Source organism: Salvia splendens, chromosome 9 (assembly GCF_004379255.2).
Source record: "Salvia splendens isolate huo1 chromosome 9, SspV2, whole genome shotgun sequence".
NCBI lineage: Eukaryota > Viridiplantae > Streptophyta > Magnoliopsida > Lamiales > Lamiaceae > Salvia > Salvia splendens.
The window spans coordinates 16,399,232-16,417,217 of record NC_056040.1 but is presented as its reverse complement, the minus strand read 5'-3'; the positions used below and the strand labels follow the sequence as shown (position 1 = coordinate 16,417,217).

Genomic DNA, 17,986 nt, shown 5'->3' with positions numbered 1-17,986 from the left:
CCTCCTCCCTCTAGCAGCCTTCGCCGCATTTCTCCCTTGCGGCCAATGGCGCCCACGGGAGGATCCCCCGGCATCGTCTGCGGGGGTCTCAACCTCCTGCGAGGCAAACTCTTGTGGCCCGCTGCCCGAACCGCCCTCACCAGACGAGTATTGGCCACTCGCCGTATGCTTCGTGCGCTTCGACGTCGAGCCATGCTGGACCGCATACCGCCGACCAACCTTTCCTCGTCCTTGACGACCTCCCAAACATCGACATATTTGAATTATTTGCCGGTGTCGTCGAAGTAGACCCGCAAAGCCGACCTCAGAATGTCGGTTCCCGTGGCTCCGCTTTGGTAATGAGCTGCTTCATTCTTGTGGATGGCGCAGAATCGTTTGATCTCTCTGTCGACTCGATCAAAGTGAGCGCGGAGCATCTTATATGTGCGGCGGCGGGTCTTTTTCGGCTTAATCTCGTGGTAGGCCTCGGTGACGGTGACCTTTTCCCAGAAGCACTTCCGGGGTTGTTGATTCCCGACGATGGGATCGTACGAGACGCTGATCCAGGCGTTGTACACCGCCAGCGTTTCTTTGGGGCCGTACGGATGCCGGCCTAGATCCTCCTCCTCCTCGGCCTCCGCCTTGGTGCTTCCCCCGCCTCGGCCTTCTTCCGGAGTGGGTTGAACTGGATAATCCTCCCGAATCTGGGATAATCCCTGCGAATACCGCGGGGCGGAGGGACAAGCATATGCATCAACATCAAAATTGGGTGGTTTGTACCCCTGGCGTCGAGGAACCGGAACAACCCAATGTGTTGTACATGCTCCCCCAGTCGCCGAACGCGTTGACATCCCACCCGCCGGAGCCGCCACCGCCGGAGTTTCCGTCGCCGGACATTTTGTGATGAGATGTTAGATGAAAATTGGAGAGGAAATGGAGATGATTTGGGAAGAATAGATGTGTAGTTGTGTGTGAAATGAGGATGAATTAGGAGTATTTATAGAGTAAAAAAATAAAAAAAATTAAAAAAAGGAAAAAACGGCTATTAACGGTAATATTACCTTTTCATATTTTTTATTTAATTCAATTATTTAAAAAAAAATAAATTATTGCGTCAGCGTGACGATGCCCACTCGCGGGATGGCGAGTGGGCGTCACGCATGGCCTGGGAGCGCGCCACGTCGCCTCGGCGCGTGGCGAGCCGTCTCGTGTTTCGTCACGGCGGAACAGGACGAGTGACGGGTTGGGGACTAGATGGGGCGCGGCAACGCATCACACCGACGTCCCGTCCCTGAGTGACAGGATACGGGCCACCCTAGTGGCACTCATATTCGCACGCCACGTCACCATCGCATAGGAAGACAATAATTCGGGCCCACCACAACAGGCGGGGCCCGACTAATTTTAGAGCATCCGAACTTTGCTTGGCCCAATTAGAGCACCCGCAACGCGTGCCGAAACCGTTCCGCGTGCCGTTCCGCCGGAACGGTTTCGCCGCGGAACGCGTTGCGGCGCTGCATTCCGCTCCCGTCCCGTTCCCATTCCGTGCCGGGTGCCGACGGCACGTAACGCGGCACGGAACAAGCCGCCACGCGCCTGGGCGACGTGGCCGATCCCCGTGCGTGCGTGCTTCCCACTCGCCGGCCCGCGAGTGGGACACGTCAGCAATGACGCAATAATTATTTTTTTTTAATAAAAATCGAATTTTTAAAATTTTTTTTTTTAAACGGTAACATTACCGTTTTTTTTAACTTTTTCTTAATTTTTTTAATTTTTATTTTTATTTTCTTATTCTATAAATACACCTAATTCATTCATTTTATACACAACTACACATCTATTCTTCCTACATCAACATCAATTTCTCTCCAATTTTCATATTCTATCTCTTCAAAAAATGTCCGGCGACGGCAATTACGGTGGTGGCGGCGCCGGAGGGTGGGATCTCAACGCGTTCGGCGATTGGGAGACCATGTACAACACACTTGGTGGTTCTGGGTCATCGACGCCGGGCACGCAGGGGTCGGCGACGCCGGGTGGGTACCAACCACCCACTTTCGATGTGGATGCCTACGCTCGAGGCTCCGGCTCGCGGCTTTCCCAGGGTTTGTCCCAGATTCGGGAGGATATCCCCGTTGAACCCACTCAGGGAGGAGGCCGAGGCGGTGGAAGCTACAGGGCTGCGTCTGAGGCACCCGAGGAGGATGAGGAGGAGGAGCCGGAGGATCTGGGCCGGCATCCCTACACCAACGAAGAAACAAAGGCGGTGTACACCGCCTGGCTCACCGTCTCATATGATCCCATCGTCGGCAACCAACAAGCCGCCAAGTGCTTCTGGGAAAAGGTCCGTGATGTCTACCACGAGACTAAGCCGAAAGGGGCCCGGAAGCGCAAATATACAATGCTTCGTGCTCACTTTGGCCGAGTCGATTTACAGGTCAAAAAATTCTGCGGGATCTACTCCACCGAAGCGGCGCACTACCAAAGCGGAGCTTCGGGCGCCGACATACTGAGGGCGGCTATGCGCGCCTTCCACCAGGACACCGGTGTACAGTTCAAATATGTTGATATTTGGCAGCTCGTCAAGGACGAGGAAAGGTGGGCCGGTGGTGTCCGCTCCAGCTCGGGATCAACCTCAAAGCGGACGAAGCACACGACGAGCGGCCAGTACTCGTCTGGTGACACCGATGCGCCCAGTGATCGTGGCACGCAGGAGGTTGGGGTTACGGCCGCCGAGTACGAGGGATCTAGCCGTGGGCGCCGTCGTCCGCAAGGGACGAAGGCGGCGAAAGCGGCTAGAGCGAGGAAGGGCCGAGGAGAATCAAGCCAGTCGGCCTCGGGATCGGGCTCACAAGGAGGCTCGAACACACTTATGGTGGCGTACATAACCGCCACAATGGCGGACACTTCCCGCTTCTCGTACGCCCAATACACGGCCTGGTGGAACGGAATTGTGCATATGGCAGGACTACTTGGTCTTCCCCCTCCCCCTAAACCTCGACCGCCTCCGGAGGATGATTCGCCGGCGGAGTAGTTTTTTTTATTTTTCCACGTTTAATTGTGTGTTTTTTATTGTGTGTTTTTTATTTTTTTAGGATTTGAATTGTGTGTTTTTTTTAATTTTTTTAAGTTTAAGTTGTAATTTTTTTTAATATTGTGTGTTTTTTAATAAAGTATGTTTGTTTTTTAATAAAGTATGTTTGTTTTTTAATAAAGTGTGTTTATTTAATTTAATTTAGTTGGAAATAAAAATAAAAATTGAAATAGAATGAATAGTAATTTAAGGAACGGTTAAGGAACGGTTAAGGAACGGAGGGTTGCAGGTTCCGTTCCTTAGTTAAGGAATGGAGTAAAAAAGTACAGTGGGGCCCTCAAATAGTAGTTTAAGGAACGGTATAGGAACGGTATAGGAACATCGTTGTGGATGGACTTAAAGTGCCGCTTCCCCTCTTCTTACACATTCCGCGGAATGGTCGACATGGTCGCACGCGCCTTGAAATGACCTTAATGGGCACGCAACGGCCCGACTTTTAGCGTGTCAGCTATGTATTCGGAATCTGCCGCGGGTGTGCTTTTGGTCATTTCCTAATTTTATCCATTTTATGTATATCGATTATCATCGAAATTAATGGAAATTAAACAAGGATTGGAGAGAGAAAGGGGAAAGATGACTTGTAGAAGAAACTGGGTAGAATGAATTTGAACTCGAAAATTTTGGAAGTATTGGGAGAATTCGCGGTTTGATTTGAGCTAGTGGGACTTGATTGCTTTTGGAGAAAGGATTTTCAATTTTTTTGGTCGAGATGGGTTTTGTCAGTATGATAATGGGGTTTTGTGGATTTGGAGTAGGGATTTCTTCTGGATTGGTTGCTGGATATTTCTTATTCATCTACTTTCAGCCTTCCGATGTTAAGGTTTCTCTCTCTGAAACGCACTCACACGCACGCACATTCCGAAACTCACTCAATTTGCTAGCTGTGCACAATTTTAGGTGATTTTTAGCTGTGAGCATTTGTGATTTGTATATATCTAAGTTTTTCGGATAATTGACATATAATAGAGGTTTCAGTAGTTATTTCTTGGAGGGGATTTTGAGGTAGGCCGAGAATTAGAAATGAAGTAGGAACGGCTATTTCTGGTCGAGATTTCAGTAGATTTATGTTGTAGATGGAATTCATGTAAGGTGAGAACTGTTGATGATTTGTTTCTCTTAGGCCTTAGCCATGCTAGTATTTAAGTTTGGCCCAGTTCATCGTAATCGGCCAGAATGCCTATTGATACTGGCAGACAGAATCGATCGCAATTTCTGCGAGCTATGGTCGATTTTTATATATTGGAGTACAGCTCCTGATAGGAGTAAAGGCTGACGAACAAGAATATAATATAGAATATGGAATCAGAAATGCTCGCCTTTATTGAAAGAAACTGGATAGCAAAACAAGAAAGGGAAATCCTCCGCAGAGGCCTAATCCTCACGAAGGAGGCCTACGAGAAAAACTCGTCCAATAATGATCTCTCCAAGATGACTCTATTAGGAGACTCTCTCTATATATAGGCAATTCTAGTGCTAAAATAAAGGCAACCGAATAACAAATATTTGAAAAGCATAAAAATAGGAATCTGCTCTCTCCCTTAATCTTCTCCACATGCTTCCTCCTTTCTCTCTGCCGGCCCAACCATCTTTCTCTCTCCCCCTCCTCCAATCCGTATCAACGGCCTCTGATAGAGATCAAGATAATGATCTGCATTATCTCTTGAGATTATTTTCATTATTATGGAGATTGTTGAAAGATTACAATTGATAGAGATCAAGCTAATGATCTCCATTATCTCTTGAGATTATTTTCATTATTATGGAGATTGTTGAAAGATTACTTTAAATGTTGAGGATTTGTTTCATTGTTTATCTATAGGTTGATCCCTATAAATAGCTCCTCTTTAGAAGAGCTAGATATCTATCTTGGCCTCTTTGGAGGATTGTTCTTCTTTTATATTGAATTCCAGTTCTTGTTTTACTTCCGCCTTTAACTCCATATCAATTTGGTGCGGCGAACGTGGATCGCATCATGGTGAACCCTCAGAGCACTGAAGAACGTCTTGACAGATTGGAGAAGGCGGTCGCGAACATCAAAGTGCAAATGAGCACATTCGAAGCCCGGATCTCTAACCGTATCAATGATGCCTTGGCACCATTCTTGCAGGATCTGCAGTCTCGTGGCTTCATTCGGGAGCGCAGGCAACAGATCGCATTCACTTTAGATGATCAACCTTTATCTCACACCAACAATACCAAGTCCCACAACTTCAACACTGAGCCAACGCCGCCCCTACTTCCTCTTGCACCTAATCCTCCCCCAACCAGCCCCCTTGTGCAGGAGATACAACCACTCCTGCAACCAGTGACTCTCCCATGTTTGGATGCACCATCCATCCCTGCAAATCAGCATCTCCATAAGTTGCCCATCACCCATCACCCAACCTAATGTTGCACTTTCACCATCCATTTCACAATCAAAACTGCTTGCACTCTCTCCGTCCCTCACTGTACATCCAGTTGGGGCTGGCCATCTCTCTTCGCTCATGTTTTCCTCTCCCAATTCCACATGTGAATTCATTGAAGCTCGTTGTTGGTGTACCTTTGTGATGCATATGACTACCAAACATCTTCAGTATGAATGGCTACTTGCAAGCCCAACAACAAGGATACCCAAGCAATGCATTAATGTTGTTGGTCATTTTCTCTTGTTCGGCAATGTGGATTCTTTTCGAAAGCACGAGTACGAGCCTCCACCGATCAAAGCAATGTGTTTATGTTTCAACTCCAGCCTTGTGGGCAAGGCTGTTTTGACAGCGAGGCAATTGATGGAGATCAAGATAATGATCTGCATTATCTCTTGAGATTATTTTCATTATTATGGAGATTGTTGAAAGATTACAATTGATAGAGATCAAGCTAATGATCTCCATTATCTCTTGAGATTATTTTCATTATTATGGAGATTGTTGAAAGATTACTTTAAATGTCGAGGATTTGTTTCATTGTTTATCTATAGGTTGATCCCTATAAATAGCTCCTCTTTAGAAGAGCTAGATATCTCGAAAAATAAAGTGTATTAGGACGGTATCAACCGTAGGCCTCTTCGGAGGATTATCTTGGCCTCTTTGGAGGATTGTTCTTCTTTTATATTGAATTCCAGTTCTTGTTTTACTTCTGCCTTTAACTCAATATCAGCCTCACCCTCAAAACAGCCTTGCCCTCAAGGCTGAGGTCTAAATCTGGACCCTAAGTACTTCGTCTGGTGGAGGTTCAAACTCATACTTTTGGGTAGTAGCCAGAGCATTGAACCATAGAAGATGGCCAACTATATGAAGGAATAACAGCATGGCCTGATGGGAGAATGGAGCATCAACTGCTGCATATGGGGGGTCTGGAAGGGAAACTATCGACTGCATAGACTGGTGGGCAGCAGCCAAAACTAAACCACGCAAAGGCTGAAGCTGAATATTGGGGCTGGAGGACAACCGTGGTGTTGAAACCATGGTTGTTGTAGGCGGACCAGAAGAAACCAAGAGTTTGGCATGGTTCGCAGCAGCCGCAGGATCACAATGTTGGAACAGAGGCAAGACGGAAGGTTGAAACTGTGGCATAATAGTGCACGAGGACAGCAGCGGTGCTGTCATTGGTGCTAGTGTAGGTGGAGTTGCTGGTGTAGGAGTAGGTGGACTAAAGGGCAGCAATGGGGCTGTCACCGTGGGTAGGATAGCCGCAGTATTATTGCTGGGTGTGGGAAAGGTCCTCAGATGTGCAGCAAGGGAAGCTCGAAACTCCCGTCTGAGTTCGTCTAACTTAGTACTCAAATCCTCGAATTGATCTATCCTCCTTTGGGACCGCCACTTCAACTCTGCTACAGCCTTCTCCAATCCGTCCAATCGCGTATCCGTCCTGGAATTCACCATCGTTCACCGCACCAATTGATAGGAGTAAAGGCTGACGAACAAGAATATGATATAGAATCTGGAATCTGAAATGCTCGGCTTTATTGAAAGAAACTGAATAGCAAAACAAGAAAGGGAAATCCTCCGCAGAGGCCTAATCCTCACGAAGGAGGCCAACGAGAAAAACTCGTCCAATAATGATCTCTCCAAGATGATCTCTCTATTAGGAGACTCTCTCTATATATAGGCAATTCTAGTGCTAAAATAAAGGCAACCGAATAACAAATATTTGAAAAGCATAAAAATAGGAATCAACTCTCTCCCTTAATCTTCTCCACCTGCTTCCTCCTTTCTCTCTGCCGGCCCAACCATCTTTCTCTCTCCCCCTCCTCCAATCCGTATCAGCTCCTACATTGTTAAATGTGGGTGAATAATGCAGCCAAAATACATATCATCTTTGTAGCTCAATCAGCTTGAATTCTTGAGAGCATTAGTGTCCAACTCACTTATTATATGTTTTGTGTTTTCAATAAGATTTTCAGTTTTCATTCTGGCATAACATACTTGAGCTCTGGCATTTTGGCATATTTTTTTTGCTTTGTTCCATTAAGAATTACTACACCATATGTTCGAATTTTTTAAAAGTTCAGGATGTGGTTTGTGAATGAAAAAATGTAGAAGAGGAATATATAGATCGATTGAGATATGCTGCCAAATATGATAAATGCTTCTTACTCTTGTACTTCGACAGAATCCTACAATCCGCCCTTTGGTTGAGCAAGACTCTAAAACTCTGCAACAGTTATTACCTGAAATACCCTTCTGGGTGAAAAATCCAGACTATGATCGTGTAAGTTTGCGAGGACTCAGTCACTTCTGCAATCACTTGGTTACTTAGTCTCTTGAGATTTAAATAGATTGTAATCAATGTCTTCCCACCCCTTTTCTATCTTCTGGAATGAAGGTTGACTGGCTTAACAAGTTTCTTGAAGTTATGTGGCCATACCTGGACAAGGTATTGATTTACATTATGTTTTCTGTCTAATTTACCTGGTCCATATGATCGCTTTTATTTGCATTAATTGTTGTATGCTCGCAGGCAATTTGCAAGACAGCCAAAAATATTGCTACTCCAATTATTTCTGAACAAATTCCAAAATATAAAATTGAGTCCCTTGAATTCGAAGCACTAACTCTGGGAGCTCTACCACCTACTTTTCAAGGTCAGTAAAGTAAAGGGCCATCAATTTTACACTTTTATACTGAATTGCTTAGGCCATAGTCTGTTGTCATTTAAAGAACATAGCAGAACATAGAAGCAACATGAAAGTCTAGTTGTAGTGGCCTGACTTACGTTGTCCCGAAACATAATGATAAAATCTCAATGACAGGGATGAAAGTCTATCTTACTGAAGAAAAGGAGTTGATTATGGAGCCTGCTTTGAAATGGGCAGGAAATCCTAATGTCACTGTTGCAGTGAAAGCCTATGGACTAAAAGCAACAGTTCAGGTTATTAGCTGTTTTAATTTCATTGAATAGTTTCTCACTTATATAATTGTATGATCTGATCAATTTCTGCCTCCTTACCTTTTTCCAAAGAAATATGATGAAATAAAATGGAATTGTTAATTGTATGTAATGCAGGTTGTTGATTTGCAAGTCTTTACTGTACCCCGCATTACACTTAAGCCTCTTGTTCCTAGCTTTCCATGTTTCGCAAACATCTGTGTGTCTCTTATGGAGAAGGTCGGTGGATTACTTTTCCTTCATTTTAAATATAAAAATGAAACTAGGAGAGAAGGGATGCCACACAAAAGATACCTGTGGAATTAATATATTCACTGCGTTCGTACTTCGTAATATTTTTTCGCCTGTGATACAAGTTAAGGGAGGTATTTTTAGTTCTCTCGGCCCACTGGAAACTTTAAAGTTAGTTCTTTAGAACTTGAAATGCTTTCATCTAGTACAGATCTCACATTTATATTTGTTTAAAAAGTCCTGTTTATTGATATTCTTTTGCAATAAGCTGGCTTTGGCCTGTTCTCGTTTTTTGCAGCCTCATGTTGACTTTGGACTTAAGCTTGGTGGGGCTGATCTCATGTCAATTCCTGGCCTATATGGGTTTGTACAGGTACAACTCCATTATATCAATTCTTGAAACACATTATTTGAGAAAATGGAATTTACAATATATGACCAAAAAGGATGAGCTCTAGATGCCACATATATATTGTGAATAATATTGCATAGTTGCATTTTCAGAGAGCTTATTTGAAGCTTACTTGCATCTATTCAGATATGTATTGTGGTCTTATTGAATAATAATAGTATTGCTTAGTTGTATTTTAAGATAGCTTATATGTGCATCACAAACATTGATAATTGAAGCTCACTTGCATCTGTTTAAAAAGTTGTGATGCTATTGACATTGAATTTTAACTTGCAATCCGAGATTCTATTGAAGGGTACTCTAACCTTGTTTTTGATTTATTTGCTAATACTGGAAGAAACTATATATACCAGGGTCTGCCAAATGAGTACTAAAGTTTGTTTATACACTTAAATTTGGGACTTGGTGATATAAACTTCTTTTTGTCAGATCATATGTGCTAACCATTTTGCGCATCCCTTCCCCATTCTGTGAGGGGGACGGAAATAATCCTTTCTGCAGGAAACTATTAAAGATCAAGTTGCTAACATGTATCTGTGGCCTAAAACCCTTGAAGTGCAAGTTTTGGATCCGACAAAGTATGTTTCTCATTCTCATATAATTATTTTATAAATAGCCTGCATTCTGGAGGACCTTATATTCAGTCTGATTGACTCTAAACCATCAGAGCTATGAAGAAGCCTGTTGGGATTCTTCATGCGAAGGTTGTGCGTGCACTAAAGCTGAAGAAGAAAGATCTACTAGGGGCATCCGATCCTTATGTTAAACTGAAGCTCACTGAAACAAAGGCTCCATCCAAGAAGACCACAGTGAAACATAAGAATTTGAATCCTGAGTGGAATGAAGAATTCAGCATGGTAGTAAAAGATCCTGAAACACAAGCATTGGAACTTCTTGTTTATGACTGGGAGCAGGTATACATACTTAGTTGCAGGTTAGGCATATTGTTATGTTATGATGTCCAACACTTGAAAATTGAAATTTTTTGTTTTGTAAGGTGGGCAAACATGAAAAGATGGGTATGAATGTAGTTCCATTGAAGGACCTCCCCCCGGATGAATCAAAAACTTTGACGCTGCCTCTGCTTAAGAATATGGACCCAAATGATGTTCAAAATGATAAGGTGCGTGGTCAGATTGAGGTCGAGTTGACATACAAACCTTTTAAGGATGAGGATTTGCCAAAAGATTTTGAGGAAACTGGTGAAGTACAAAAGGCTCCTGATGGCACACCACCGGGTGGAGGTGCACTAGTGGTTACAGTCCATGAAGCTCAAGATGTTGAGGGAAAGCACCACACTAACCCATATGTCCGCATCATTTGCAAAGGAGAGGAGCGAAAAACTAAGGTGTGCAATTAACTTTTCCCCTCACTGTTTTAGTATATTATTCGAGCTATACTCTCTGACTTAGTTCTCTGTGCATATTTTGTGTAGCAAATAGATTCTAGGCGCCACTAAAGTTTATGGAAACTCATTCTAAGGGAATTCATTTAGAGAATCTAAATAATATATTTCGCATGATAATGTGATACAGTCAAAGGCGATCACACAAAGATTTTGAACACAGGCATGATGACTAGTGAAACATAAAGAATTGGTATCTCGAAAGGGAAGGAACAACAAGAAAACTAGGAAATCACTTTAGGCATTCTGCTAGTTACAAAATAAATAAACGCTTGACTTTGGCCTCATATAAGTACCACCAAATACTTACTTTCCCAGGAAACCAGCCCTATACAAGACCGGTCTAAGAAATAAATTAGATCTCTTTGCTGCTTTGTGTTATGAATTGTGCCAAATGATGCTTGTAAGTGTAGTAGTGGATTATCTGTTTAATGGTTGATTTAAATGTTTATACAGCAAGTTAAGAAGAACCGGGATCCTAGGTGGGATGAGGTTTTCACATTCATGATGGAAGAACCACCTTTGAAGGATAAGCTCCATGTGGAAGTACTCAGCACATCAACCAGGATTGGCCTGCTGCACCCAAAGGTATTCAAGTTCACCTTTCTATCAATGTAACAATTTGGCGCATGATTGAATATCAAGAAGGATGGTCAGAGTATCAACCAACCTATCATTACAGTTACATCAGTATATACCTATCTTGCACATACAGCATACGCATATACATCATCTGACTAATTTCTGACTATGTGGCTCAACCCCCAAAATCAGGAAACATTAGGTTATGTTGATATCAGCCTAGCAGATGTTGTCAGCAACAAAAGGATCAACGAGAAGTTCCATCTCATTGACTCAAAGAATGGGCGGATACAAATTGAGCTGCAGTGGCAAACATCTTGACTTGAGGTTAGCCACTCTCGTGTTTTGCTTGAGATAATGGAGTTATTATGAGCATGTAATTGTGTAACGGCACAGGTGTTTTCGAGCTTGGTTTTGACAAGAACAGCTATCTTATATTCCTGTATGTGCCGGTTGTGTATATTGACATATTTGGATCCTTGCATATTTTGTTGATTTCTCTCTTTATGAGTTTCATTTTGACACGCTTGAACTTCATTGCTGTAAAATTTTTCACTGATGAAATGCCCCGGAATGTCTACCTGTGTGTGTGTTGGGAATGATTTAAATGGAGTAAGTTTTAAAGTTACACACATTTGGACCTCATTTTATCAGTGTTTTACTAATGTTTGGATCTGGGTCATGCCCCATTTGACGAATCTCAACTCGTTGCTGATTCCAAAGAAAAAATGAGAATATGTAATGATAGACAATCTCGATTTGTGACATGATAAATTTGTCGTTGTGGGCCTAACTAGCTAAGTTAGTCAGAGAAGTTCTTTGATTTCCTCCGCCTTTCGTTTTACTGTAATTGAGTCATTCTTTTTTAAGTTCGCTTCATTGCAGTTGAGTTATTTTTTTTATGACAAAAATCAACACATTAATCTTGTTTATTTTAGCACCTGTAACGTTTCCTACAATATTTTCTAATACACTTGAGACACCAATAATATGAGCGACGAACTAGAGCTTGGGGTGTGGTTTGCACAGCGATGGATGACTACGTGTTCTGTGAGTGAGGAGAAGGGGGGTTTGCCGTCCTGTGATTAGTACTTCAAATTGAAAAAAGATTATAAATAAGTACTACTATCAAATTATATCAATTGTACCCAAATAGTTCAACATATGATAATTTGATGAAAATATGAAACCACCTCTTGTTTATTTTGGATGTAAGTTGGTCTAATCTCTAATGGCTAATGCCAAAAGTTTTGAAACTGTGATCTTTAAATTTATACTCCATCTATCTCATAAAAATATGTACATTTTCTCTGTTCCATAAAAATATGTGCATTTCATTTTTTGAAAGTTATACCAATTTAATAATGTAGGTCTCACTATCTATTAACATTATTTTAACTATCATTCTACTCATCTTTCTTACTTTACCATACTATTCTCTTCCCTTCTCTACTATCATAATAATGTAGGATAAGCTTTTTATCTTAATCCTCGTGCCATATCCATTGCCCATATTTTTATGGGACGAAAGAAGTATTAATTTAGTATTTTATAATAAAATAAAAATGAAAAATAAAAATAAAATAGGAGCTGTGAACGGCGGCCCGTACATTATCTTACTCATAAATCGGGCTCGTTTTTCAATCCACTTGTTTCTTTGTCATATATCACCAATCACAACAACCCCAAAATAAAAATAAAAATAAAAATAAAAATAAAAATAAAAATAAAAATAAAAATAAAAATAAAAATAAAAATAAAAATAAGCTCAATTAAAAAGATACTCTCAGCCTTCTTTTTAATCCTCAGCTCATATATATCGGCATATATATTAACGCCAGGCAGCACATTTCACAAAAAAGCTTATCTTATTCGGAAACAATTTTCAGCGTCTCTCATTGCTCTGCTCCTCTCTGCCATGGCCAAAGTTAGCGTCGACTCCGAATACCTCAAGGATGTCGAGAGAGCTCGCCGCGAGCTCCGCGCTCTCATCTCCAACAAAAATTGCGCGCCGATCATGCTTCGATTGGCGTAATTTCTACTTCTCAACTTTGTCGGATTGTTTCCTCTGATTTTCGTTTTTGATTACTTCGATTGGAACTATTCTTTTCTATGTTCGAATTGTGTTTTCGATTTACAGGTGGCATGACGCGGGGACTTATGATGTGAACACGAAGACCGGAGGTCCGAACGGTTCGATTCGGAATGAGGAGGAGTACGCTCACGGAGCTAACAGTGGCTTGAAAATAGCGCTTGAATTTTGCGGTTGGTTTTTGTTCTCTATTTTTGAAATTTTGCTGGTGTTGATCTGTTGTGAGAATTTCTGTTTAGGTTACACTAGAATGCTTGTGTTTGTTGTATAATTCATTGCGATATTAGATTCTGTTTCTTAGTAGTAGGAAGTTGAGGAGGTTGTTATTGATTGTGGCAGTGTTGATTGATTGTGTTACTGCTTCGGATTGGATTTTACTGTTATTGTGTATGTCGGTTAGTTGCATGCTAACTGTGAAATATGTTTAACATTTAGGCGGTATTATTTATATAAATTAATTGTTCCACGATGATTGTTGTGAGATATTGGGTGTGGTAATGGGAATGCTGCATGGATAAAAGCTTATTTCAAGGAGCTCATGAACTCTTACATCTTAAAAGATATTTCAGGTAGGTTTTTAAGCTACTCCAAAGTAGTCTTCCACATTTTGGGTTTGTATAGTTATCAGATAAAATTTCAATTATTCTTGTGGCAGTAGATATACTCTATATTACTACTGAGCTTTTCAGTGAATTCTAAATTTCGGTAATAAAAAAGTAATCCAGCAACTTTTCTTGGGGTTTATCTTATATTTGAATGCAGAACAAGTGAAGTCTAAATGCCCGAAAATTACATATGCCGATCTCTACCAGGTAATCTTTCTTCATGCCCTTAAGTGGCTGCTGGTTAATAGTACAAGGGAAGCTCAAAGCTCTTTTACTTACTTTGGATAAATTTTGTATAAGTGGAGTGAATTATTTGTCAAATTTGTAATTATGATCTTAATGAACTTGTACAATTGAGTCTTCATGTATGGTAGAATATGATACTCTTTTGTGGTCGGTTTGGCTGTTATTAAGTAGACAGAGCACGAGTGAGAGAATATGTGTTTGAATTAGTTGGGCTTCGCCAGTTGAAACAAAATTACTCCAAAAATTTAGTAATTTGAACTGCTTTGCTCTGTCAGTCAAAATAAAATACTTCTCTATACAATCTATAGTCACCCTGTCCACCTTATATAATTGCTTGGGAACAATGAGAAGTCAGGTACATGCTGATTATGTTTAGAAGTTGCCTGGCACAATGAACTCCATGTGAGCAAGTAGGAACTGTTTTAGACTGGAAATGGATCATACTTGTTGATTATGATTGGAGTGAAGAATTCAATCTTTCTTCAGAAAATGCGGTCAGGAATCAGGATAAATAATACTAGTATTCATCTGCTAACCAAACTATTTTTAATCAATAGCTTGCAGGTGTTGTTGCAGTTGAAGTTACTGGTGGGCCCACAGTCAGTTTTGTTCCTGGTAGAAAGGTACTGTTAGTCTATCTTCGGAGAAAAAAGAAAAACATTCTTGTGCCCGATCTTAAAGCTCTTTCCCCTGTGCACTGCAATGGTTTTAGTTCAATTAGTTTGTGCATTGGCATTTCATTTCAATCTAATGAACAATACAGTGATAGCCGGGTCATTTTTTCAGGACTCAAAGATTTCTCCGAAGGAAGGGCGGCTTCCAGATGCTAATAAAGGTTAAATAAAAATATTATGAATGTCTTAGTTCTTGAATCTTGATCCTTCGTTTGTCCAGTGCTTTTTTATGTTTCCTTCTCTGAAAACATTATTTATGTTTTGATTGTTTTTGCACATGCTTTTTGGCCGTCCCTTCTTTTGGTATAATCTTGAGATGTAATTAAAAGTTTGTTTACGCTTAAGATACTGGCCAAATATACTGCGACTCTAATTAACTTTTATATAAAAAAATTTCTTGTCTATGGGTACAGCGTGCTCTTTCTCACAGTGGAGTATAAGTTTGAGGAATTCTGTCTCAGTGGACTTGGGAGAAAACACTCCATATACTGATATACTGGATTAAATTGAGAATTTGAGATTAGTAATTAGTGTCATTTACATTAAAAGCTTACTAGAAGGTGAACTGATGTACTTTATTGTCTTGTGATAATAGGAGTGCCACATCTGAAGGAGGTGTTTTATCGGATGGGCTTATCTGATAAAGACATTGTAGCACTTTCTGGCGGTCACACCCTGGTAATATCAATTTTCCACTGGTCTGAATGTACCACGGAAAGGGAAAAAAAAATTGTTCAGTAAAATGATAGTTAATGCTTTTATACAGGGAAGGGCACATCCTGAAAGATCAGGCTTCGACGGTGCTTGGACTAAAGAGCCACTGAAATTTGACAATTCATATTTTCAGTAAGTCTTTAAGAGCACTTCATGCCATTTTTTTTTGTCGAATTGACTCTTTGCATATGTCTCTAATGCACATCTAAACCAGGGAGCTGCTGAAGGGGGAATCAGAGGGTCTGCTAAAACTCTCCACTGATCTGGCTTTGCTGGATGATCCTGATTTTAGGCGTTACGTGGAGCTTTATGCTAAGGTACGGCATAGTGTTTTATTTTCAGCCATCTATTCTTTTTTCTTGGGCAAGTAAGTGTATAAGAAGTTAAAGAGATGAACATCTCAAGTTGGTGCAATATACTCCCTCTGTCCCTCTGTAGCTGAGTCGCTGGTTGTCTCACTGAAGCTGAGTCATTTCCTATTTTGGTAAAAAGCACCAACCTTTCTTTTCTCTTACTTTATTCTCTCTTCATCTCTCTACCTTTTTCCTTTCCTACTTTATCCTTCCTTCACTTAACTCACTTTTAACACAATTTCTTAAATCTCGTGCCGAAAAGAAACGCCTCTACTACAGAGGGACGGAGGAGTACTTAGAAAGTTCAATCTCGTCATATTCAAATCGAGGACCCTTGGTGTGAATTTGTCTAGAAAAAGCAAATAAAAACTGTCAGGTGCCAATCTCTATTTCCGAACAAATAAACTTTACTCTAGAAACAAGCAATTCCTTGGTCAGAGTGATGTAGAGCCCTAATTTTAGCGCGCCTCCCACATAAAAAACTGCGTCACGAAATAATTGCACTACTAATCTTAGTCAAGACCTTTATCAGCCATTCCGAATACAGAAATGTAAAGCCACCAAATCGTTTATTTGTCTTCAACCTACCCATTAACTCGAAACATACCATTTTCCATGTGGACCTGCTAGAATTCAACCCTAATCATGCATCAGGCTTGATTAGTTTCTCAGCCATGACAACATATCATATGAAATTTTTGCTATTTCTAGTCGGTGACATAGTCAAATTTGTTCAACTGGCCAATGCTATTACTGTCGCACTCTAGTTTCCTTTTCTTTCGTCACAATCTTATCACAAAAATTGTAACCTTCGTCTTGTCATATGCACATGCAGGATGAAGATGCCTTCTTTAGAGACTACGCAGAGTCACACAAAAAGCTTTCTGAATTAGGTTTCACTCCTCCTGGAGCTAAGACAATCGTCAAAGATGGCACTATATTAGCACAAAGTGCTTTCGGAGTTGCTGTTGCTGCTGCCGTTGTGATCGCTGGCTACTTATATGAAGCCAGGAAAAGATGAAGTAGATTAAGAAAATAAAAAATACTAAAACATGGTTACATTTTTATATTCTCTACTGTGATATGATAATCAGAGACAGGCATTGGTCCCTGCCCTCTAGCCGGATCATATATTTGTATGTGGATACATTTTACCACTTGCTAAATATTTGAAATAACACACTAGAGGTTATACAGTTTGTTGTGCCTTCTTTTTTAGATATCCGCAGCTGCTGCTACCACGTTGGCGAGCCAATCGGAAATTTAATGCGTCTTACCGCAGCCTATACAGGTAATGAATTTCTTTCTAGGATTCTTGATTTGATGTTATATTCTTTTTTAAATCGACATAACTTTTACTCAGCTGTTGACATATGTGAAATATATCAAATATGAGTCATTGAAATTTAGGCCAGTATGTGAAAGCTTAAATGAATATGTTTTAGAGCACCCGCAACGCGTGCCGTTGCGGTGGCTTATTTCGTTCCGGAGGAACGGAACCGCGGCGGCACGCGTTGCAGCTGCCCGTGTCGTCGCCATTCCGTGCCGGGTGCCGTTCCCGCGAGATGCGGCACGACACGTTCCGCCACGCGCCGAGGCGACGTGGCGGCCTCCCATTCGACGCGTGACGCCCACTTGCTGCCCCGTGAGTGGGCGTCGTCACGGTGACGCAATAATTTGTTTTTTTTTAAAAAAATTAGAATTTAATAAATTTTTTTTTGCACCGGTATTGTTACCGTTTTTTTTGCCGTTTTTTATTTATTTATTTATTTATTTTAAATTTATTTACTCTATAAATACTCCTATTTCATACTCATTTCACTCACAAACACACATCTATTCCTCTCAAATCCTCTCTATTTCCACCCCAATTTTCATCTCAAATCAACTATGTTTTTCTTCTCCCAAATTTAATCAAACTAATGGATCCTTTTGAACAAATGCGTCAAATATTGGAACAATCACTTGAAGAAGATCGACGACGGGAGGCGGAAGAAGCCGCGCCGCCCCAACAACGCTCCCGTACATACATCCAACGTAAACGGGGGGAAGCCGCCGCAAGGTTAGTACGCGACTACTTCTGCGATAACCCGGTTTGTGGAGATACGTACTTCCGTCGCCGTTTCCGCATGGGGAAACCGTTATTTCTCCACATCGCCAATACTTTGGCAGCCCGGGAAAAGTTCTTCCAGGAAGGGTTCGACGCGGTCAGCCGTCCTAGCCACACGA

At 41.3% G+C, this 17,986-nt stretch overlaps 2 protein-coding genes across 4 annotated transcripts; both read left to right on the top strand.

Annotated features, from left to right (window-relative positions):
* Positions 1 to 3,616: 3,616 nt before the first annotated feature.
* Positions 3,617 to 11,701, top strand: LOC121747602 (synaptotagmin-1-like). Of its 2 annotated transcripts, none has more exons than XM_042141671.1 (12): positions 3,617 to 3,893; positions 7,667 to 7,765; positions 7,880 to 7,930; positions 8,015 to 8,138; positions 8,307 to 8,425; positions 8,561 to 8,662; positions 8,973 to 9,047; positions 9,588 to 9,664; positions 9,754 to 10,000; positions 10,084 to 10,434; positions 10,948 to 11,079; positions 11,266 to 11,701. In XM_042141671.1, exons 1-12 carry the CDS (start codon positions 3,783 to 3,785, stop codon positions 11,392 to 11,394), a joined length of 1,617 nt encoding a protein of 538 aa, XP_041997605.1. In that variant the 5' UTR covers positions 3,617 to 3,782; the 3' UTR covers positions 11,395 to 11,701. The 2 variants fall into 2 exon arrangements, with proteins under 2 accessions (XP_041997605.1, XP_041997606.1); XM_042141672.1 differs by lacking the exon at positions 3,617 to 3,893 and adding an exon at positions 3,949 to 3,970.
* Positions 11,702 to 12,901: 1,200 nt separating this feature from the next.
* LOC121748480 (L-ascorbate peroxidase 3-like) lies at positions 12,902 to 16,953 on the top strand. Of its 2 annotated transcripts, XM_042142865.1 has the most exons (10): positions 12,902 to 13,104; positions 13,214 to 13,338; positions 13,648 to 13,734; positions 13,928 to 13,977; positions 14,574 to 14,639; positions 14,803 to 14,851; positions 15,286 to 15,368; positions 15,457 to 15,536; positions 15,619 to 15,721; positions 16,593 to 16,953. In XM_042142865.1, the coding sequence occupies exons 1-10, from the start codon at positions 12,992 to 12,994 to the stop codon at positions 16,776 to 16,778; spliced, it is 942 nt and encodes a 313-aa protein (XP_041998799.1). In that variant the 5' UTR covers positions 12,902 to 12,991; the 3' UTR covers positions 16,779 to 16,953. The 2 variants fall into 2 exon arrangements, with proteins under 2 accessions (XP_041998799.1, XP_041998801.1); XM_042142867.1 differs by lacking the exon at positions 13,648 to 13,734.
* Positions 16,954 to 17,986: the final 1,033 nt, after the last annotated feature.

Bases quoted from the DNA above. Each gene is read 5' to 3' on its own strand.
- LOC121747602 (XM_042141671.1), top strand. From the start codon at position 3,783: ATGGGTTTTGTCAGTATGATAATGGGGTTTTGTGGATTTGGAGTAGGG. The intron at 3,894-7,666 runs GTTTCTCTCTCT...GTACTTCGACAG, and splicing joins TTCAGCCTTCCGATGTTAAG to AATCCTACAATCCGCCCTTT. The intron at 10,435-10,947 runs GTGTGCAATTAA...ATGTTTATACAG, and splicing joins GAGAGGAGCGAAAAACTAAG to CAAGTTAAGAAGAACCGGGA.
- LOC121748480 (XM_042142865.1), top strand. From the start codon at position 12,992: ATGGCCAAAGTTAGCGTCGACTCCGAATACCTCAAGGATGTCGAGAGA. The intron at 13,105-13,213 runs GTAATTTCTACT...TTCGATTTACAG, and splicing joins CCGATCATGCTTCGATTGGC to GTGGCATGACGCGGGGACTT. The intron at 14,640-14,802 runs GTACTGTTAGTC...TCATTTTTTCAG, and splicing joins GTTTTGTTCCTGGTAGAAAG to GACTCAAAGATTTCTCCGAA.